This window comes from Schistocerca cancellata, chromosome 3 (genome assembly GCF_023864275.1).
Source record: "Schistocerca cancellata isolate TAMUIC-IGC-003103 chromosome 3, iqSchCanc2.1, whole genome shotgun sequence".
Taxonomy (NCBI): domain Eukaryota; kingdom Metazoa; phylum Arthropoda; class Insecta; order Orthoptera; family Acrididae; genus Schistocerca; species Schistocerca cancellata.
In genome coordinates this window covers 290,894,834-290,918,572 of record NC_064628.1, presented here as the reverse complement: position 1 = coordinate 290,918,572, position 23,739 = coordinate 290,894,834, and the positions used below count along the sequence as shown (strand labels likewise).

At 38.7% G+C, this 23,739-nt stretch overlaps 1 protein-coding gene across 1 annotated transcript in view; it reads left to right on the top strand.

Annotated features, from left to right (window-relative positions):
* Positions 1-1,009: 1,009 nt before the first annotated feature.
* Positions 1,010-23,739, top strand: part of LOC126174981 (general transcription and DNA repair factor IIH helicase subunit XPB) — a 103,202-nt gene continuing 80,472 nt past the window's right edge. Inside the window, exons 1-5 of the mRNA XM_049921457.1 lie at positions 1,010-1,201; positions 1,965-2,045; positions 5,228-5,361; positions 7,595-7,705; positions 12,234-12,383. Of these exons, the coding sequence (XP_049777414.1) occupies positions 1,171-1,201; positions 1,965-2,045; positions 5,228-5,361; positions 7,595-7,705; positions 12,234-12,383 (507 nt within the window). The 5' untranslated portion in view covers positions 1,010-1,170. The remainder of the gene's footprint in view (positions 1,202-1,964; positions 2,046-5,227; positions 5,362-7,594; positions 7,706-12,233; positions 12,384-23,739) is intronic.

The window sequence follows — 23,739 nt, the reverse complement described above, 5'->3', positions numbered from 1 at the left end:
ACAATTGCCGGATGAATCTGCAAGCGTGCCTCAGGAAACTGCCAGTAGTCAGTGCATGCATATTAGTGCTAAGTTCATACGCAGATAAAATTTACACGTGGCAGTCTGATTAATTTCCTCCAATTTATGCATGTTTTCAAACCCTTGTATGTATCTAAGTATTTCTGCATGAGACATTCTCCTATCCAGCATCATTGTAACGTAATTGATGAGAACAGACTCGACAATATGAATCAGTGCAATAGAAAACATAAAAAATGTTCGTTTTACTTCTTTTATTACTCCAAAAATCGAGCATTGATCTTGTATTTCTTATTTTTGTGTGCGCAGTGTATGGTTTTACTTTTCTGTTGCCATAGCGACAAACTGTTATGTATATTTTAAGTTTCTATAAAAAGAGAAAGAATAAATAAAGTAAAATTGAAAATAATAATGGACAAGTAGGTGGTGTAAATCGCTTACCGTATTTGCCGTTCAGTTTCATAGTTCCAAATGTGTCGTTTTCTCCTGACACTTCAGCGCCATCTACAGCGTTATTGTAACGTAATTAATTGGAACAGAGATTCGACGATATGAGTAAGTGCAATTAGCTGTCACTTCTTATCCCATTACCGAAAAAGCGTGAATAAAGTGAAATCTGAGCCACAGTACTTTGAAGAAAAAGCACAATACCACTGCTCTTCAAATCTTTAAGCCAACTTCAGTTCCTGGTATCAAATTGTTCAGATGACTGTAAAATGCATATACAAAGTTTCACGGTACCGGTACTGCTGAAGGTGATTGTCTATAGCAGCGAAGAAATAACATTAAAAATACTCTAAGCGCTGTACGGGCTAAAATGCGCCGTCCCAGAATCATGTGACTTGAGCTGCAGGAGATCTTGCGGACAGAATTCTCGTACTGCGCATTCTCATTCCATAGATATTTATACTCCTTGGGCCACATGCAAATTTTCTGAGAAGTATGACAATCATAGATGTTGTACACGTATGTCAGAGACAATATGCATGACAAATTGTAAACACTAGTGCGCGGCTTGGCTGTTTTTGCACTGGCAGAGTTGCGTCAGTGTGTCATCGCAGGAGTGTGGTGTTTGTTGTGTGGTTGTACATACAGCATTCTGCAATTGATATAGTTTTGTGTTTATGACTCTGTGGTTATACAGTCGCAATGGGCGGTCAGAAGAGATATAAAAAGGATGGTAAAGAGACGATCTCCCTTTTTATCTATGTCATATTGTGAAATTATTTCGTTACATCATTTGCTTTTGTTTTCTAACAAGTTGATTGGTAGCGATGAATAAGCCGGTAATATTGACAGACTCTTTTAACATTTTTTAACATTGTCACCCTCACTGTATTAGTACATACTTATATAGAAGCAGTATGTTCCTACTTTAAATTTTCGTCCGTCACTATTTTCTACAAGAGGATACCAGTTTGTTTACAAATAGTATGTAAAATACCCGTGTAATGCATTCATGGTCCCTACAACTACGTTTTATACACATTATATGCATTCTTGGTCGGTTATGTGGCCAGTTGAAATACTTTTTCTCGCAAGTCACAACACAAAGCCACAGAATAAGCTTCATTATTTTCACTTTTTTCTAAATGACTTGGCCATAACATGTTATTGCTATTTGTTTACTTTGATCCCTGTGTACAGAAGTACCAGCTAAGAAATTTCGTAGTTAAAGTTAACACACAGAATTAAAATAAATCGTCCAATTTTTGCGCTTTCTAGCACTTTTATAAAAATAGAACAACAAAATGAAAGCTTATTAAATGATTGTGAATGAACACTTGTTATTACTTTAACTTGCAGCGTGCTGTTCTGATGTGAACAATTTCTTTTGCATCACTGTATGATAACCAGTCGACAGTTGATGAAAAGGAGAATTTATTAAGAATTTTTTTTGTTTCCGCAGATTTATAACAGATCACATGTAATTTTTTTTTCAGATCCAAAGAAATGGAAAAAGAAGAAAAAAGATGATGATGATTATTCATATGCTGATGACGATGGAGAACAAGGAGAAGGAGGTATTGCCAAGCACTGATGTATTGTCTTCCAGTTTCTCTTTTGAAAAAAAATTTCTGCTATATTATTTCAGATATACCACTGAGACGTGTTAAAGGTGGTTCGTTTTTCCGAAAAAGGTTAGAAAATGAATGGAAAAGGAGCAAGATTTTCAGTTCTTATAGCAGTGTTTTGTATTATAGTTTGCATGAGGAAAATTGGTTGTTGCGGAAGCCACTGTGCAGAATATCGCCTGGTTATCACAGAATTGAACAGCTAAATTTTTACTGATAAAAGCTAATGTAATGATGATGGAAAGTTACAAATGACCTACCAGGATTAGTTTACAGATCCTGGGAACATTGTGTCAAGTAATTTGATGAGTGCTTGCATAGTTCAGTCAGTAGAGCTCTTGCTTGCAAAAGGCACAGGTGCTGAGTTTGAGCCAAGTTCGGGCACACAGTTTTAATCTTCCAGGAAGTTTCATATCAGTACACTTTCCACTGGAGAGTGAAAATTCATTCAATAGAAAAGAACGTTTGAAGTGCAAAATCTTATTATGCTTTTGTACATTATTTTCTTCTGCCATTCCAACCTCGAAATGGCAATAGCGTGCTGAAACTTAGCAGATTATTGGCCTTTTATGTGCTTTTCTGCTGGTCAGTGCCACTTGTATTTAGTGAATAATTACCTGCGTTTGTGTACATGATTAGTAAAAAGAAATTATGTACAACACAAGGAATATCATCCAAAATGTAAATGAATTTGACATCTTGGGTTATCGGGTGTTCTGCCGGATATCGGCATCGTACTTGCATGATATTTCGGTAATGTAGCTTGTTACCTTCATCAGGTGCGACCTGAGACTACTCCTTGAATGGACCTAGTCCAGTATTTTTGCCTGTGGCCTTCCCGCTTCACCAGGCGCTCCCTCTGCAGTCCGCATCCGCTCTGCATTTTATCTTGTTCACCGCCCTGGAGTTGATATGATGTTTTATTCTGGCAAATACTGGTACCACTTCTTCATCTCGACATCTCAGTAAAAAGCTGAGAAAACTCGGCATCCTCCCTTTCCTCTGTCGAAGCTTGTCCAGCTTCTTGATCATTAGATCACCGGGAAAGCCTGAAGAATTACATCAAGAGACTCTATGGGGAGGAGATGTACCAGAATATCAAGAAGTGTTACCATTATTTGCCAGAATAAAACATCACATCAACTCCAAGGCGGCGAACAAGATAAAATGCAGAGTGGGTGCGGACCGCAGAGGGAGCACCTGGTGAAGGGGGAGGCCACAGGCTTCCTGATGAAGGTAACGAGCTATGTTACCAAAATATCGTGCAAGTACGACGCTGATATCCGGCAGAACACCCAACAACCCAAGATGTCATTAGATAGCCGGGAAAGCCTGAAAAATTAAGTGGATTTGTATTGTAAAATTGACAATATAATGAAAACAATTGTTCTTTCTTCGGTTCCCTAAATTAAAGTGAATTACAGAATTATTAATGTAAAAAAGATAAGGCCAGTATAATTCTCCATCCTTTCCATGTCTCAGCTGGTGCTCTGTCAATAATGTCAAAGTTGTTGGCAGAACGTTGAATCCTGTACTCATTCACCCATTCCCCTTTCATTCTATAACTGCTCATTTGCATAAAGGTAATTATTTATGATAATGCTATTATTATAAATATCGTTTATACCTACTGCCTCGTATGTAGTTTCAAATTTTATTTCACTTTTACTGCCACAGACCACAAATCCAGATGTTCGGTTAACCCTCACTCAGTATTAGGATTTTTCTGGCTATTAATTACTCTTCTGCCTCCAGCACTTATTTGCATATACGATTAGTGGATAAGCAGCATAGTGAATACATTGTTGTAGGCAATGTAGTTGTGAAACTAACAGCTGCATCAGTAGTGCAAGTCTGTATGCCAGCCATGTGGCCTCAGCAACACAGAGAGTATGAGTGTTGCAATTTGTGTGTGTGTGTGTGTGTGTGTGTGTGTGTGTGTGTGTGTGTGTGTGTGTGTGTGTACACATTTTGCCTATCTCCAATGAAGACCTTGTTGGCCTTGTGTGTACACATTTTGCCTATCTCCAATGAAGACCTTGTTGGCCGAAAGCTTACTCTCTGACAGTCTTTTTGTTGTGCCTATCTGCAACTCAGTATCTCCACTATAGGGTGAGTAGCAACTATCCATTTTATAATATTAATTTAAGTCTTAGGAAATGTTGTTTCTGAAGGTGTTAGTCTGGAGTGTAGCCTTGTATGGATAAATGTGGATGCTTAGCACTTAAGACTACATCTACATCCATACTCCGCAAGCCACCTGACGGTGTGTGGCGGAGGGTACTTTGAGTACCTCTATTGGTTCTCCCTTCTATTCCATTCTCATATTGTTCATGGAACTAGAATAGAAACTTTCGACATGCTGTGCCACAGAAGAATGCTGAATACTAAATAACTGGATTGAATAACTAATGAGAAGGCACTGAAAACATTTGGGGAAAAAAACATTTTTAGAATAACTTGACTAAAATAAGGGATCAGTTGATAGGACACATACTGAGGCATCAAATAATAGTATGATAATGGAGGGAAGTGCGATGGGTAAAAACTGGAGAGAGAGAGAGACCAAGGATGAATACAGTAAGTAGGTTTAAATGGATGTAGGTTGTGGTAGTTATCCAGCGATGAAGAGGCTTGCGTGGGATGAACTACCATAGAGTGTTGCCTCAAACCACTCTTCGGGCCGAAGACTACAGCAGCACCAAATAACATCATGGTTCTGATTTCAGTAGAGTAAGTTTCATGTTCAGTATATCATTTTTACAGTTAATTGTAATTATGTGGTGTGAGTCATTGTTCATATGTAAATATGGCTTCATGCTGACCATTTACAAGTGGTTTCTTTTTATTTTTGTAATACAGATGTAAATTAGTAATCTCTACCCACCACCCTTTAGACATTACAAGGATAGAAATTCTGTTATGGAATATAGGAGTTGTGAAGGAGATCCTTATTCAATTGATTTTCAAATTTAACTTTTCTGTCTGTCTATAGATGCCCTTATAACTACCTTCTCAGCACAATGTCTAATAAAATCCTGTTGCACTAAAACCAATATTGGAGGACAGCTGTACTTCTTCTCTACATTCAACAGCATTTTCATTACAATACCATCATGTTTGTTTTACAGAGGGTATTCCGGATGCTGCTAAGAAAAATGTGGAGGCAGAAGATCAGTCTGCCCTGGAAGATGAATTTGGAGCTAAAGATTACAGATCACAGATGGCACTTAAATCTGACCATCAGTCTAGGCCTCTTTGGGTAGTAAGTATAGGCATTCCATTACCGAGATTCTATTTATTTGTATTTCCTTTCCCAGATTGTTCTCATACTATATCCCCCTGCCTCATGATGCCTTGTATTTGTTTCCTCCGCATTTGTTCATTTCTTCATTACCTGTACTGAAGGTTTATTGACGCCTTATAATGTTCCATTTCATTTTATGTGTTTCCCCGATTTCTGTTTATTTTTACAATTTTTGTTTTTTGCTTCCCTACTGTAGTCATATTCTATTTGCTTAATTACTGATATTTGCACTTCTCTAGCTGCTGTTACTGTTGCATTTTTCTGTTTTGTAATTTATTCCATATCTAGGAACAGATAAGCTATGTGCAAGAGGCAGGTCTGGTCTACAAACGAGGGTAAGTCAATTATTATCCACAAAGTAGCTATAAAATTTTATTGTAATCAAATAGGAAACTTATAAGAACATTATTTTTTGACATAGTCTCCTTGCGTTTCAATGCACTTGGTCCATTGTTGTACAAGCTTCCTGATATCCTTGTAAAAGAAGATTCTCGGTTGAGCTGTGAGCTAGGAATGTACTGCTTCGTCTGAGGCAAGTCGACGGCCCCTTAATGCCTATTTGAGTGGACCAAACACGTGATAGTCAGAAGGGGCAAGATCGGGACTATATGGAGGATGATCCAGTACTTCAAATTTGAGTTTCTGGAGCGTTTCAGCAGTGTAGGCAGTAGTATGCGGATAGGCATTGTCGTGCAACAACACAACACCTTTTGACAGCAATCCTCGGTGTTTGCTTTGAATTGCAGGCTTTTGCCTGGCATTAATCATCTCACTGTAACATACAGTGTTTATTGTTATTCCCCTTTTCCTCACAATGTTCTAGTACTGAACCTTGTGCGTCCCAAAAAAAAACGTAAGCATCAATTTTCCTGCGGACGATTGGGTCTTGAACTTTTTCTTGCACAGCAAATTTGGATGTTTCCATTCCATACTCTGCATTTTACTCTCCAGCGCGTAATGATGGATCCATGTTTTGTCACCAGTAATGATCCTGTCTAAGGAGTTGTCCCTTCGTTACCATAGCGATCCAAATGTTTTTTGCATATGTCCAAGCGTGTTTGTTTATGCAACTGTATGAGCTCTTTGGGACCCATCTTGCACAAACTTTATGAAACCCAAGTCTGTTGCGGATGGTTTCATAGGTGGAACCGTGACTAATTTGCAGACGATGTGCCACTTCGTCAATAGTTAATCATCTGTCTCAGAGTCATTTCACATGAATCCTCAATGGTTTCTTCATTTGTGGCAGTAAACAGTCATCCAGCTCCATCATCGTGCATAACACTTGTGCGACCATTTCGGAATTTTTCAATCCATTCATAGACACTCCATTGTGGCAAATCACTGTTCCCGAAATGTACCGAAAGTCTTAAATGAATTTTGGCCCCTGATATGCCTTCCAACCACAAAAAATGGGTCACTGAACATTGCTCTTCTTTGGTGTAAATAGACAGCGGAGCAGCCATCACTAACAGCATGCCAGCGATAACGAAACTAAACTAGCAACTTGAAAATTGCAAAGATATAACAACAAATAAACAAACCAAGCATCATCAACAAAAAACGACAGTACTACCAAAATAAACAAAAATATAACTAAATTGCGGATAATAATTGACGTGCCCTTGTATTTATTACCGTCTGTAGTTTTTCCTAACTTACCAAATTCTATTACTTATTTGTTCTGACTAGTGGAAGACCATCAGTTGCATGGAAACTTCAATATTAATTAGTTGGAAATATTGGATAACATCTTTACGATACTCTAGGAATGCACTTATCTTAAATTTATTCAACTTACTCAGTTAATTTCCTTGTGACCTAAAACTGAGACTAACTGCTAAACTTCTCATAGTGTTCTGTGTCAAGAGTAAATTTCTTGTGATTCAGATACACTAGTTTTTGTTTGGGTATTGCTCTGAGTAGAGTGCTTAGGTCCAAATTTATGTATTATTTTGGTAGAGAGAATTATCTGACACTTAGTTCATATTGAGGTCTTTTTGTAATAGCTTATTTTAGTACATTTTTTATTTATTTCACTTTGCAAATGCATGTTTAATAGAGTATTCTGCAGCATAATATTCTGTGGTACTTGCATAATTATTATCTGAATGTAGACTTTTCCATCATATATCATTGATGAAAAGCTCTGTTGAGTGGCAATGATGAAATCTTGTACTTTTGTTTCCAGGCTCCAAATGGCCATATTTTTCTAGAATCATTTTCCCCAGTATATAAACATGCCCATGACTTCTTGATCGCAATATCTGAACCTGTATGCCGACCGGAACACATTCATGAGGTCAGTTTTATTCCAGAAATTTCTTGCATTTTGTAAAATATTTTGATGACATTTACAGTCAGTCTATTTAATTGTTTTGGAATGCTAAAATTATAGTGTTAATGCAAATGCCAAAATTAGAGGTCAGCACATGAAGTGCTCCCAAGTCAGCTGATGTTGACTGTGCAGTGTATTCTCAGTAGTGAAATTTATGAACAATTTTTTCTTTGGTGACTTACATGCAGTTACATTTCCTTTCTTGTGTGAGTGATGTGAAATTTTGCATACCCCAACAATCAGATTGCTGCTGTGTTGAGTTCACTTACTTTATCTCCTGGTAACATTGATTTTATAAGTATACAGTGAATACAAGGAAAAAACATTCAGAATCATAGAAAATATGAACCTGTAAAATATGAAAACAATGACAGAATAAAATTGGTTCTTTAAACTGGAAGTTTATGAACTAGTTAAGGAAATCTTTCTCTGTCTTGTGGACAGTAGAATATAATGTTGCTCTGTCACTGCATCGTTGGATGACCCATACATCAGTTGAGAGTGGAGCACAATGCTATTGGCACATTTTGTTATCTCATGCTTATATTACCCATCCAAGGTCTTCCTGAAATAACTATACTATAATATGTGATTGACAGACACCAGTGATGGGGAACACAGTTGCCAAATCATACCATATACAGCATTTCATATCTCATGAAATCAACAGTAACAGGTGCACACAAAAAGAAAAAGTAGTTACTGGCTGTTGTTGATGGTGGAGAGGGCAGTGGCGACAGCTGCAGCAGCTGTGTATTCAGATCTCTGTCCTCTCCCTACTGTTCCCCACTCTATGTGACAGCCTTGTCTGATACCCTACCACTAGACTCACTGAAACATCAGTCACAAAGTTATTTTGATCAAAGTATACTGCAACCAACTTTTGATCATGAAACTAGCAGGTACATTTCAGTATCTCCTCTGAACAAAATGAGCACATAAAAGGATGGTATATTTGTTGCTTTAAACATTTTTCTGTTATTAAGATCATTATAAGCAAGACTTAAACAAGTAATGCTTACAGAAGTCTGTTCCTTTTAGCCCTGAATAGTGTTCCACATTAAGTTTACTCTCAAACATGGAGAGTATCCCCATGTTTCATCTTCATGGTAATGGCTGGGTGTGGTCTGACTCCATAAATCTGAACCTGCTGTTATTAGACCTTAACTGTAAATATAACAGTAACAGAAAAATTACTGTCTGTTTCAGTTCATCAGGTTCTTCAATTTCTGTCATTTGAATAGTCTTAAACAGAATTCTTGCTTTAGTGATAATTACAATGAAGGCTAGGCTTTGTAGGGATTCTTTATAGAGCAACCATTAACATAACAGGAGACAACTTAAAAGAAAACATTATAGTCTCCTGGAAGAATGTATGTGTTGGCACAAGCAGTACTTCTGACTTGAAATGTCCTTCGGTGTCCCTTGTACACAATGAAAAAAGACATTAGCGTAAAAGTGGAAATGATGGACTTTATATGATTATGAGGGGTTGTTCCATAAGTAATGAAACACTTTTTTTCTGGAAGCAGGTCGGTTTTATTCAGGATTCCAATACAACATATTATTCCCCACTCTTTTGGCTACAAAATTCTATTTTTCAACATAACTTCTGTTCAATGCAATGACCTCACTCCATCTTACTGAGAGGATCTATATGCCTGCACGGTACCACTCTAATAACCGATGTAAGAGCCAGCATCTTGCTGCATCATTAACCTTCCCATCATCTATGTACAACTTCCAGTGGAGTACATCATTTGTCGGACCAAACAGACGGAAGTCAGAAGATGAGAGTAGCAGGCTGTAGAATGGACGAGGAAGAACAGTCCGATGACATTTTGTAAGCTTCTCTCTCAGTTGTGCAGACTCGAGTAAGGTTTGTGTTGTAATGGAGAGGGAGAAGTTCGTTTGCATTTTTGTGATGGACACGTCAAAATCATTTCGTCAGTTTCCTGAGAATAGCAATATACACTTCAGAGTTAATTGTTGCACCACAAGGGAGGACGTCGTACGCAATAACCGCTTCAGATTCCCAGAAGGTCAACACCTCGACTTCACCAGCTGAGAGTGCGGCTTTGAATGTTTTCTTTCTAGGAGAGGTGGTACGGTGCCACACCACGGATTGCAGTTTTGTTTCCAGCTTGAAGTGACGAACAATGTTTCATTGCCTGTGACGATGTTCGACAAAAAAATTTCACAATTGGCGTCTTAATGCACGAGCAGTTCCACACAGATCGTCCTTCATAGCTCTTTATGGTCTTCTGTCAAGTGGTGAGGATCCCAGTGGGCAAACACCTCTGAGTACCCCAACTGGTGGACAAGTGTGTCGACAGAGACGTCCAGTCGAGCAGTGAGGTGTCCGATTGTGATCTATTGATCACCTCAAATGAGAATGTCCCCACATTCCAATGTTGCAAGAGTGACAGCTGTGTGCAGTCGGCTGGCACGCGGGATATTGTTGCGATGATGCCAGACACCTCTTGCTGTGCTTTTGTTCACTACCAGGTCTCTGTAGACATTCTGCAAGTACCTATGGATATCTGTGAAACTCTGGTTTTCTGCCAGAAGAAACTGTCATAGCTCTCTGCTTGGAACATACCTCCATTACAGGTGCCAGTTTGAAGGCTACATATAGTGCTGATACCTATCAGCACTTTGAGAAACTACAGGGGCAGAAGTTGGAATATTCCACAATGTCCGCAACAGATTTGGTGTGTTTTCACCTGAAATTGGCTGGGGGGGAAAAAAGTGTTGCATTACTTACAGAACTAACCTCGTAATTTTATTTCTTCTAGACCAGTCACAATAAGTAATTTACAACCACAATTGGTTTCAGCCGTACATTGGTCATACAAGGTAAAATCAGCCAGTGTATGGGCTAACTCTGTCAGAATTTAAAGTGTTTTACTGTGATAGTGTCTAGAAAAAATAAATAGCATCATATAAAGAAAAAATGAATAGTATCATATAAATTTTCAGTTACGGACTGTCATTTTGTGCAGCAAAGATAAATATTTTCTTTCTTACACTGTGTGAAATTGTAGGTGGTGATGGGGGCAGGGGGTGTTTCTGTTACTCTCTACAATAATGAATATCTCTCTTTGTTCAGTATAGTAGTTTAAATGGGAGGAACAGAAAATCTGTTACTGTAGATTAAAATAGCATCAAGGTGAACTGAACAACGTGTCTGATCTGACAAACAAAGCACTTTCAGTACTGTGAAATACCCTCTCTCTATGACACCCTTCGGAGAAATTTTTAATTTAATGCAAGAACCCAGCTCCGTGGCCGAGGTTGCTAATGCGTGCTTGTACTCAGTGATGCTCAAACGGGGTGAGCCGGTTCGATTGCTACTGGTGGAAAAACTTTTCACCGCCAGTATTTGGCCAGCAAGGGGAAGAAAGGTGGTGGTATAAAGTTCCTGATGACCAGACTTTGGGCGAATGCCCTAGTTTAAATACCAAACCTCTCCTCACAGAGTCTCATGAAGTGAGGGCGTGTGACACTGTTGATGTGGATCTGTCATTCAGATGGGGATGTTAAGCATGGTGGCCTCTTTGGTGTTATTAGCGAGGAGGAGACTGTGCTGGCAACAGGTTTCATCCTCTCCTTTCTCCCACGACCACCTCCTCCTCTTCCTCCTCCTCCCTCCATGTGCCAAAAACATTAATGCAAGGTGTTGGCACATTGCCAGATTTCCACGTACTTTACACTGTCACATCTACTTCTCTCATTAGCTAAATACTCGCTATGAAAAATTTCTTCTGCTGCCAGGATTCAAGCCAGCTGCCTTACGGATTGAGCATTGCTGCATTAGCATGCAGCTATAGAGATGAATGTTATAAATTGGCGTACTTCCCATGTCACTACGCTTTGACTTTTTTCCTAGGTGATAGGCAACTGTTTCATTGACCTAGTATTGAGGTGACGAAGTTCCTGAGTGTATTACAGTACAAAGTGGTTTTAATAATATAAAAGCAGTCTGTATGTAAGATAACCAGATTTTTATGTCATTTAGCTGAATATTGTAAATGACAAAATAAAGCTAAAATGAAATAAAATAGACCAAACATCTTGTTAGCAAGTTTTTTTAGCAACAAATAAGTAATATGTAGCATATACTGCTTTATTTTGCAATGTATTACATTTTGGTGCCATATGACAATGATGAAGAATCATTTCTCCCTGGTCACAGATATTCCATAACTCTGAGAGAAACTGTGCTATGCCTGTTTTTTTTTAATTATTTTTTTATGTCTCAGAATATCTTACTCTTAGATTTATAGCCTGTGATTTAGTTCTAGACCATCAAGCATATTAATCTTATATACTTGTTCCTTTGTAATAACCTTCTGAAGAGCAGATGATGCATGACAAAGTAGCTCAGCATTTAATTTTAATATGCAGAATTTTTTTTGGTGTGATCACAGTGTAAAATATCATTCATTATTCTACAAGTGCAAATCTCTAGTTCATTCTTTTCTTTCAGTACAAACTCACAGCTTACTCGCTTTATGCTGCTGTGAGTGTTGGACTTCAGACGCACGACATAGTAGAGTATCTAAAACGTCTTAGCAAATGCAGTGTTCCTGATGGCATTGTGGAATTCATCAAGCTTTGTACATTGTCATATGGAAAGGTAGGTTGAGTGAGCATTTCATCAGATTTCCTTAATTTGAGATTGTTTATAAAGTTTTGTGGTAATAAGTGTAAGTTTTTTCACTTATAAATATCTGTGTAGATAGTACAATCTTTACAGGGAAGGAGTACTCCCCAGCATGATTAACCACATGATTCAAAGATAATGAAAGGTAGTGCATTAAACCAAAAATTCCTGCCATGTTTGTACCTTGGTTGTGGAGTTAAGTGTTGTCTGTTGGTGAAGCTTACAATACAGTGCCACAAAGACCCATTTTTGCTCCTGTTTTGTGAAACAGAATCCTCACAGGCCTCAAAGCAGCTGAGAGAATCTGCCAAAAAATATCAGTTTAAGGTCTCAGCAGCAGTTTCAAAGCACAGGCAATGTTTGTCACAATACAGCATTAAATTAACGGAGGGTAATTACTTCACGAAGATGCCAAAAACTAGTGTTAACTGCATGACAGTTTCCAACAATATCTACAATACAGTTATCATTGGTGCTTCTAGCTGCCACAGGTGTTGCAGTTTCCTAACAATCAATGAAACTTGAAATTTCCTGACTGATTGAAACTATATATCAGAACATGACTCGCTCAGAACCTTGCCTTAAACGAGCCGTGCTATTACTGACCAAGCTATCCAGGCCTGACTCAATGCACCCCCCCCCCCCTCCTCAGGTCCACTTCTCCCATCCATTATCTCTCTTCTTTTCAAATTTCACTCCTGTATATACTGTGTGTTTTAATCTGACACAAAGTTTCAAAACAGGGCACATTCTTATGTAGAGTGGTATATTCGTTCTGGAAACAGTCCCCTAGGCTGGGACTAAGCCTTTTTTCTTCAATCTCCTTTCTTCCCAGAGGGCAAAGTATGCAGGAAAGCTCCTATGAAGTTTGGAGAGGAAGAAAGAGATACTGACAGAAGTTACACTCTTGTGATGGGCCTAGAGTCCTGCCGAGATAACTCATTCAGTAAGAGCATTGCCTGTGAACGTCAGGGTTCTGGGTTCAAGTCCATTTAGCACACAATTTTAATCTGTTAGTAAGTTTCAAAATGGCACACACTCTGTTGCAGAGTGAAGGGTTGCTAGAGTCTACATCTGTCAGACTCTTCTGATGCGATAAAAGTTGATGAGCTCCCAACAGATCTTCCTTACTAATTCATTATTAGTAACTCTTTGTGAAGGAGCATCTCAACAACCTGTGGATAAAGCACTAAAAATATTCACTCTTATACGAGAACTCACCCTCATTGTGTTTTGCAGAAAGCTCGTAACACAAAGATACAAAGAAGTCTTCATGTCACAGACATTCTTGTCTGTGGGACTTTCAGGTCATTGGTGTTCCTAGGCACAGCGTATGGCACAGATGTCTCTTTGCTGCACTTGGGAGTGATGTCAGGTACAGCTTGACCAAACTCGGGGCTGCATGAAGCACAAGACAAACACCTCAGGCATACAAACCATAACAACAGCAACAAAAGCTATACATAGTTTGAAGAAACTATGATCCAACTAGGGATAACTTTAATCCTTGAGCTCTTCTTTCTGTGAATGGCAACCATGTCAAGTGTGTTCATTCATTTGCTACTGTAGTAAGTGATTTTCCCCCCAGTCCACTACATCCATCAGAATTATTACTTATAAAATCGTGGAAAATTCCATACCCTCACAAGGTTTATTCTGTTCTCATCAGTGACTCAGAGTAATTGATCTGAATGTCAGACCCACAGTAGTGTGTGTCTTGTCAGTGCAGACATAGGCATGCTTATTTTACTGCTAGCAATGTAAAATTAGGACTAAGAATAAAGAGAGCGGATACATCAGAGATCAATTGTATCTGTGTGCAGCTTTGTTTTCAAAAACTTACCTTTCATTGCTTAGATATCCGCCCCATGGACTAATCAGCAAGGCCTCCGAGACAAGCTGGAACCTGTCAGCCATCACCAAGTGCACTTCCAGATGTCTGCACAGGTCCTCACTCCATAACCACCCTCCTGACAGTGTGATCAACACTCAGTTGATGTTGTGAGCCACACCATAGGGACAATGGATGACTGGCATTTGTGACGTCTTAGTCAGCCATATAACTTGGACAAATGATCAAAAATATTATGCATAAGGCTTCTCTCTGTGATGCGGTTGTAACACATGGAATATATTTCAGATGTCAGATGCAACCAGGAGTATGTGGAATTTACTTGTCATTAGACAAAAAAGTATAAATTTAATTTCCGTAATTTAACAAGAGACACTTCTATCCTTTCACCCGAATGTTATTTACATTTGTCTGTGTTAACCCCAAATCCTCCAAAAAATAAAAAGAGTAATTCTTTCTGCCTAAGGCATACAAGTATCCCCTTTTACTCAAAAGGAAGTTGTCACTTTTTCCTGTAAGATAGTCAAATTGTCTCATTTATCTCATTTTCACCCCCTATTTCTGACTTATGTCCTTGTGCATGTGTTAGTACAGTATATAACAAGTTGTATGCTATGGCAGTCATAAAACAGCTAAACTATTTCATGAAATGAATTACATAACATATTTTCGATGTTTAACAGTTTCAGTTATGTTTTATTATTCCTATAAAGCCCAACAAGGCTCTTGAAAATGCAGCTGTCATCTGTTTGAGGTCCTTGGTTAATATGTAGCAATGACCCTCACTACAAAGGTATTCCTCAGCTGAGGAAAAACAAAAGTAAATAATAATAATAATAATAATAAATAGGGCTAACCCCCCTTTTAGTGTGATTACTTGGTTCAGGACAGAACTAAAGAAGCCTCGGACAAGCGCCGTCATGGTCGGGGACGACGCTTGAACCCTATGCCCGCCCACAATGGTAACGACACTGCTAGCCAACTGGAAAATGATTTAAATCCAAATAGAGGTGTTTTGCAGGATATGCTTCGTGCAACCACCATAGAAGGAAAACAAAGACAGAGGATGAGATGGTCAGATGAAGTTAATCGACACCTCATGTTCTGTTATTACCAAGCAACAAACCTAGGAACCAACACAACTGGATGCAGATCGCAAGTATACACAACATTTATTATCAGATACCCAGAATTTTTAACAGAACAACGACTAGCTGACCAGATCCGTGTAATAATCAAAAATAACAGGATACCCCAGCCAGAGTTAGAAAACATCAAACAACAAGTACAACAAATACTGGAACAAAATAATGCACAATTAGAAGAAGAAGAAAATACAGTAATGGACTCAAACATCCCAGTAAAGGACTCAAACATCCCAGAGCAAACAAACAAAGACCAACACGCATCAATTAAACAATCAGAGAAAAACGAAATCTTAAGACAGCCACCAGAACAAGCACAAATAGAACATGAAGTGACACACATATTAGATATAGAAGAGAAATTTCACCTGACACAAATACAGACATTAGACCATTCTTGCATAGACCGCCAAATAACCCACAAGTCGAAACAACAATAAAAACTATCAACACAATCATACACAACAAAATAAATGAAAACACAACTATGGAAGCGTTACAACTACTAGTTTATATAGGAGCACTCACTACACTAAATATACACACTAGGCAGAGATCAGAACCAACCAACACACAGAAGAAACCCACAAAACCAGCATGGCAACACAGGCTACAGATCAGAATAGAAAAACTGAGAAAAGACATCGGACAGCTAACACAATTTATAAGAAATGAAATATCAGACAAAAAACAAAAAAGGTTAGGTAAAATCTCACAACAAGAAGCAATAGAGCAATTAGATGAAAAGAAGCAGAAATTACAAGCATTGGCCAAACGACTTAGAAGATACAAAAAAAGTGAAAAAAGAAGGAAACAAAACCAAACATTCAACACAAACCAAAAGAGATTTTACCAAACAATAGATAACACACACATTAAAATAGACAATCCACCAAACATAACAGACATGGAACACTTCTGGAGCAACATATGGTCAAACCCGGTACAACGTAACAGGCATGCACGGTGGATACAAGCAGAAACAGACTCATACAAGATGATACCACAAATGCCTGAAGTGATAATTTTGCAACATGAAGTCACCCGAGCAATTAATTCTACGCACAATTGGAAACCCCCTGGAAATGATAAAATAGCAAATTTCTGGCTAAAGAAGTTCACCTCAACACATTCACACCTAACTAAATTATTTAAATTTGTCTTTAAATATGTCTGCTTGTGTCTGTATATGTGTGGATGGATATGTGTGTGTGTGTGTGTGCGCGAGTGTATACCCGTCCCTTTTTCCCCCTAAGGTAAGTCTTTCCGCTCCCGGGATTGGAGTGACTCCTTACCCTCTCCCTTAAAACCCACATCCTTTCGTCTTTCCCTCTCCTTCCCTCTTTCCTGATGAGGCAACAGTTTGTTGCGAAAGCTTGAATTTTGTGTGTATGTTTGTGTTCGTTTGTGTGTCTGTCGACCTGCCAGCACTTTCATTTGGTAAGTCACATCATCTTTGTTTTTAGGTATATAAATTATTTAACAGTTACATTGCAGACCCATACACATTCCCTGATACACTTACACATGGAATAACCTATCTGAAACCTAAAGATCAAGCAGACACAGCAAACCCAGCTAAATATCGCCCCATAACATGCCTACCAACAATCTACAAATATTAACTTCAGTCATTACACAGAAATTAATGACACATACAACACAGAACAAAATTATAAATGAAGAACAAAAAGGCTGCTGCAAAGGAGCACGAGGATGTAAAGAGCAACTGATAATAGATACAGAGGTGACATATCAAGCTAAAACTAAACAAAGGTCGCTACACTACGCATACATTGATTACCAAAAAGCTTTTGATAGTGTACCTCACTCATGGTTACTACAGATATTGGAAATATACAAAGTAGATCCTAAATTGATACAGTTCCTAAGCATAGTAATGAAAAACTGGAAAACCACACTTAATATCCAAACAAATTCAGATAATATCACATCACAGCCAATACAGATTAAGCGTGGAATATACCAAGGAGACTCATTAAGCCCTTTCTGGTTCTGTCTTGCTCTGAACCCACTATCCAACATGCTAAGTAATACAAATTATGGATATAATATTACTGGAACATACTCACACAAAATCACACATTTGCTATACATGGATGATCTAAAACTACTGGCAGCATCCAATGAACAACTCAACCAATTACTAAAGATAACAGAAGTATTCAGCAATGATATAAATATGGCTTTTGGAACAGACAAATGTAAGAAAAATAGCATAGTCAAGGGAAAACACACTAAACAAGATGATTACATATTGAATAACCACAGTGACTCCAGAGAAGCGATGAAAAAAACAGATGCCTATAAATATCTAGGATACAGACAAAAAATAGGAATAGATAATACAAATAATAAAGAAGAACTAAAAGAAAAATATAGACAAAGACTAACAAAAATACTGAAAACAGAATTGACAGCAAGAAACAAGACAAAAGCTATAAATACTTATGCTATACCAATATTGACCTACTCATTTGGAGTAGTGAAATGGAGTAATACAGACCTAGAAGCACTCAATACACTTACACGTTCACAATGCCACAAATATAGAATACATCACATACATTCAGCAACAGAAAGATTCACATTAAGCAGAAAGGAAGGAGGAAGGGGATTCATCGACATAAAAAACCTACATTATGGACAGGTAGACAATTTAAGAAAATTCTTTCTAGAACGAGCAGAAAGTAGCAAAATACACAAAGCAATCACTCATATAAATACATCGGCTACACCACTGCAATTTCATAACCACTTCTACAACCCTTTAGATCACATAACATCAACAGATACGAAGAAAGTAAATTGGAAAAAGAAAACACTACATGGCAAGCACCTGTATCATCTAACACAGCCACACATCGATCAAGACGCATCCAACACATGGCTAAGAAAAGGCAATATATACGGTGAGACGGAAGGATTCATGATTGCAATACAGGATCAAACAATAAACACCAGATATTACAGCAAGCATATTATTAAAGATCCCAATGCCACAACAGATAAATGCAGACTTTGCAAACAACAAATAGAAACAGTAGATCACATCACAAGTGGATGTACAATACTAGCAAATACAGAATACCCCAGAAGACATGACAATGTAGCAAAAATAATACATCAACAACTTGCCATAAAACATAAACTAATAAAACAACACGTTATACTGGAACAGAACCATTATAACAGATAAAACAACACCACATAACAAACCTGACATCACACTCACCAATAAAAAGAAGAAATTAACACAACTAATCGAAATATCCATACCCAATACAACAAATATACAAAAGAAAACAGGAGAAAAAATTGAAAAATACATCGAACTGGCTGAGGAAGTCAAGGACATGTGGCATCAGGATAAAGTTGACATTATACCGATTATACTATCAACTACAGGAGTCATACCACACAATATCCACCAGTACATCAATGCAATACAGCTACATCCAAACGTATATATACAACTACAGAAATCCAAATCCGTAATTATTGATACGTGTTCAATAACCCAAAAGTTCCTAAATACAATGTAACATATACCGTGCAGTTAAAAGGAAGTCACGCTTGATGAAGGTCCGCGTCACTTTCCATTTTTAACCAGACCTAAGGTCTGAGAAAAATAGAAATAATAATAATAATAATGCGTTGTCACAGTTCCTGTTAGTACCACACTGACCAAAGAGGCATGTATATGAACTATTGAAATATATTTTATTTTATTTGCGTAGGGAGAAAAAAAACAACAACAGTAGTCTTAGCCCATTGTTGGCTGCACCAAACTGACTTTATAGTGTAGTTTTGGTAAAGCCAACCATACTCTTTAAAACTAGTGGGAGACCCTTTACTAATTCCTTATGTGACATAATTTCTTCGGGACATAATGACCCAAATATTCCATGTCTCTTGACCTACAACAGTTTGCATTGAAAGATTAGGTGTGACATGGTCTCATCCCCCCTCACCACCTAGTCTACACTTACTGGCTTCCTTCTCTATGCCAATTGTTTGTAGATGTTTAAGTTCCAGTGACCAATCATTAACCCCACCATGAGTCTAATGTTTCTCCTTTTAAAGTCCAGGCTTGCAGAATTTCTCCTGAAATATGGCTTTGGCATCATTACCTTGCCAAGTTTTTGTTTTTGGATCATAGTCCAATATCCTATATGCTGCCTCTTGATCCAGCTATGTAGTTTTGATTTATGATCATCTTGGTGATGGTTAGGACAGGTTCCAGTCCAATAAATGGAGTTATCATGCTGTCTTAGCTAGCCTATCAGCTTGTTCATTGCCACTGACTGACTGAGAACCAACAGCAGGTTTATCCCGTTGCTTTCCCCTAGTCTTGCAAGGGCATCACGATGTTCTGCTATGATATATAATCTCATTGCAGAGACTGATAGAAATTTCAGAACTGCTTGACTGTCTGAATAAATGTAGATGCTACAATCCCTCTAGCACCTACGCAAATTCTCTTCCATACTGGTAGATTTCCATTGAGAAGCTTGAGATTCCAGTATGTGTACAGGAAATGCTTCATTGTAAATTGTACAACAGTGTTCTTGGGACTAACCCTTAGATTTGGTTTTTGCACCACTTTTGCACAATGTTCTGTGTGCATCATGCCATTTTTTTAACCATACTAGCAAATTTGTCAAGTATTACTATAATTAAATCTTCTGCGCATCCATGGCAGATGTAGCCTCTAATCTTTAACTCTTTAATGAGTTCATTTCCGGTCTCATAAACTGACATACGGCTGGGAGTGCAGTGTGCTGACCATGTGCCCCTCCATATCTGCATCCAGTGACGCCTGTAGGCTGAGGATGACACGGCGGCTGGTCGGTACCATTGGACCTTCATGGCCTGTTCAGTGGAGTTCAGATTTTTTAATGAGTTCATTCACCACTAGGTTCCACAGTAATTGGGACAAAACCCCTTCTCATGGACATCATTTCGCCATTCATCATGGTGGCTTCTACCTTTCTTCTGTTCGGCATAGTCTTAATCCTCCTGCATGTGGTGGTCTCAGTGCCATGCTTTTCTGTGACTCGTGTGTGTGTGTGTGTGTGTGTGTGTGTGTGTGTGTGTGTGTGTCAGTCAGTCAGTCAGTCAGTCAGTCTGGCTGGCTGGCTGGCTGGCTATTGTTGACAAAGGCCTTAATGGCCGAAAGCATTAATTGTGAGAGTCTTTTTGTTGTGCTTAGAGATGCTGAGTCACAGCTATATGGTGAATAGCAACTTTCCTTCTCATAATAATACACACATCAAAAAAAGTTTTGCATCACCTCGGTTCTGAGAGTTCTGGAACCTGTACAGAAAATTGGGATAGAGATCAACATAAACATCATTTCCACCCTTTGTGTTGCTTGTGAAAACCACACATTGCATGTTGTACCACCATACAGTGAGACTTTCAGAGTTGGTGGTCCAGATTGCTGTATGCACCGGTACTTCTAATACCCAGTAGCATGTCCACATGCATTGATGCATGCCTGTATTTGTTGTGGCATACTATCCTCATGTTCATCAACGCACTGTTGGTCCACATTGTCCCACTCCTCAACAGTGATTCGGCTTACATCCCTCAGAGTGGTTGGTGTGTCAAGTCATCCATAAACAGCCCTTTTCAATCTATCTCAGGCATTGAAGGACATCATCTTTACACCAGTGACTGTTAAACTTTTTATTTCCACTATGCAGTTTCGGCCTTAGGCCATTATCAGGTGCAGATGTTTTGGCTTTAAGCCATGTCTACTTTATACAAGCTGACACATTGTATAAGCAGACAAGGCTTAAAGCCAAAACATCTGCACTTGATAATGGCCTAAGGCCGATATTGCAATAGTGGAAATAAAAAGTTTAACAGTCACTGGCATAAACATGATGTCTTTCAAGAAATTTCACATGACTGTGAATCCCAGTTATGAAAAGTTAAATATCTCAGGCATTTTTGGTAGGGTTCATATCTGGAGAACATGCTGGCCACTCTAATCGAGCGATGTCGTTATCCTAAAGGAAATCATTCACAGGATGTGCACAATGGGGCCGTGAATTGTCATCCATGAAGACAAAGACCTCACTCTTATGCTGCCCATATGGTTGCACTATCGGTCGGAGGATGGCACTCTCTTATCGTACAGCCATTACGGCGCCTTCCTTGGTTACCAGTGGTGTATGTAGGCCCCACATAATGCCACCCCAAAACAGTAGGGAACCTCCACCTTGCTGCACTCGCTGGACAGTGTGTCTAAGGCGTTCAGGCTGACCGGGTTGCCTCCAAACACCTCTCCGACGATTGTCTGGTTGAAGGCATATGCTACACTCATTGGTGAAGAGAACGTGATGCCAATCCTGAGGGGTCCATTCGCCATGTTGTTGGGCCTGTCTGTACCGCGCTGCACGGTGTCATAGACCTCGCCTTGGACATGGACTTCGCCGTGGACGTCGGAAGTGAAAGTTGCACGCCGTGCAGCCTACTGTGCACAGTTTGAGTCGTAACATGACGTCCTGTGGCTGCAGGAAAAGCATTATTCAACATAGTGGTGTTGCTTTCAGGGTTCCTCCCAGCCATAATCTGTAGGTAGCAGTCATCCACTGCAGTAGTAGCCCTTGGACGGCCTGAGTGAAGCATGTCATCAACAGTTCGTGTCTCTCTGTATCTCCTCCATGTCTGAGCAACATTGCTTTGGTTCACTCCGAGATGCCTGGAGACTTTCCTTGTTGAGAGACCTTCCTAGCATGCGGACGCGATCGAACTGCGGTATTGACCATCTATGCATGGTTGAACTACAGACAACACAAGCCGTGTACCTCCTTCCTGGTGGAATGACTGGAACTGATCAGCTGTTGTACCCCCTCCGTCTAATAGGCGCTGCTCATGAATGGTTGTGTACATCTTTGGGTGGGTTTAGTGACATCTCTGAACAGTCAAAGGGACTGTGTCTGTGATACAATATCCACAGTCAGTGTCTGCCTTCCAGAGTTCTGGGAACCGGGGTGATGCAAAACTTTTTTGATGTATGTATTTACCTCTTGTTAATCATATACAAAAGATAATAATGGTGCCTCAGTGTTTGTGAGCGAGCATAGAGAGAACTTCTGTCTTTATTCAATGAGAAACATTCATGTTGGATTTCTTGTTAACCACTTTCAATACAATCACTCAGTGGGAAAATAATGGACAGACACCAATTCCAAAGGAGTATATTGTGATACACCGAGAAAGTCTTTGAAACAGTAGCTTTTTCTCCATCTTTTTTGTCCACACTGTGAAAAAATTGATACTCTGTACGGGCGCTGATGACCTCACAGTTGAGCGCCCTATGAACCAAACATCATCATCATCCGTTTTCTTTGTTTCTGTTATGGGGGAATGAAGACTTTATTTAATCTGCTAAGACAACTTTCCACTTCCTCAATTACTCCTTTGCTCTTGATTTCACTATCCTTCCCTTTTCCTCCTACTGTCCATTTGCTTCTTTTTGTTCTTGAATCTGCCCACTACTTAATTTTGCTCTGTGTTTAATTTTGTACTAATTTGTGTAAATTGCTTCCATATTCTTATGTACATGTATTTCTATAACAAATTACTAAAGAAAGAGTGGGAAGTATATATTTATATTCACAGTAATAAACTCCTGTATGACCCATATATTTTCAGATAGAACTTCAAGTAGCATAGTTATTCATATGCTAGAAAAAATTATTATTTTACAAAATTTGTGAAATTCGTTCATGTATATCTTTACTAAAACTGTTTTATTGATGGGCCATCTGTCTCCTGTTTCTTTAACACTCTTCCTTAGTGTATCTCTCTCATTATTAAGTTTGCAGCACGTCCATAAGAGGTGTTCTACTGGTCAGTTACCGTCTGCAAATGTACAAACAGCACTTAGGCTAGACTGAAACAGTTGTAGTTAATTTCCATGCCCTGTTAATATTGTAGTAAGATTACATAAATGCAGTAACAATTTCGAAAGACAAAGTTGAAGAGTCGGAAAAAAATTTTTGTGCTTGCGACTTTTGTAGTTTCAGCTCATTCTCTTTCCCAGTTTTCTTTCTGTGTGCATCGTAATTTTCTTTTGATCACAGGCAGAGAAATTCTGTTGTAGCTTTCTGTTGCATTTTCTCAAGTTGCTTGTTTGTCAAGCTTGGCTGCCAGTTCATTTCAAAGAGTTCCTACATGGGCTTTTATCCATTCAAAGTTAATATGCCGTTCCCCTGATGCAAACCCCTAAATTTTGTTTCTAATCCTTTCTAACAAAAATGTATAATTCTGGAATTTTTTAATGAATCCAGTG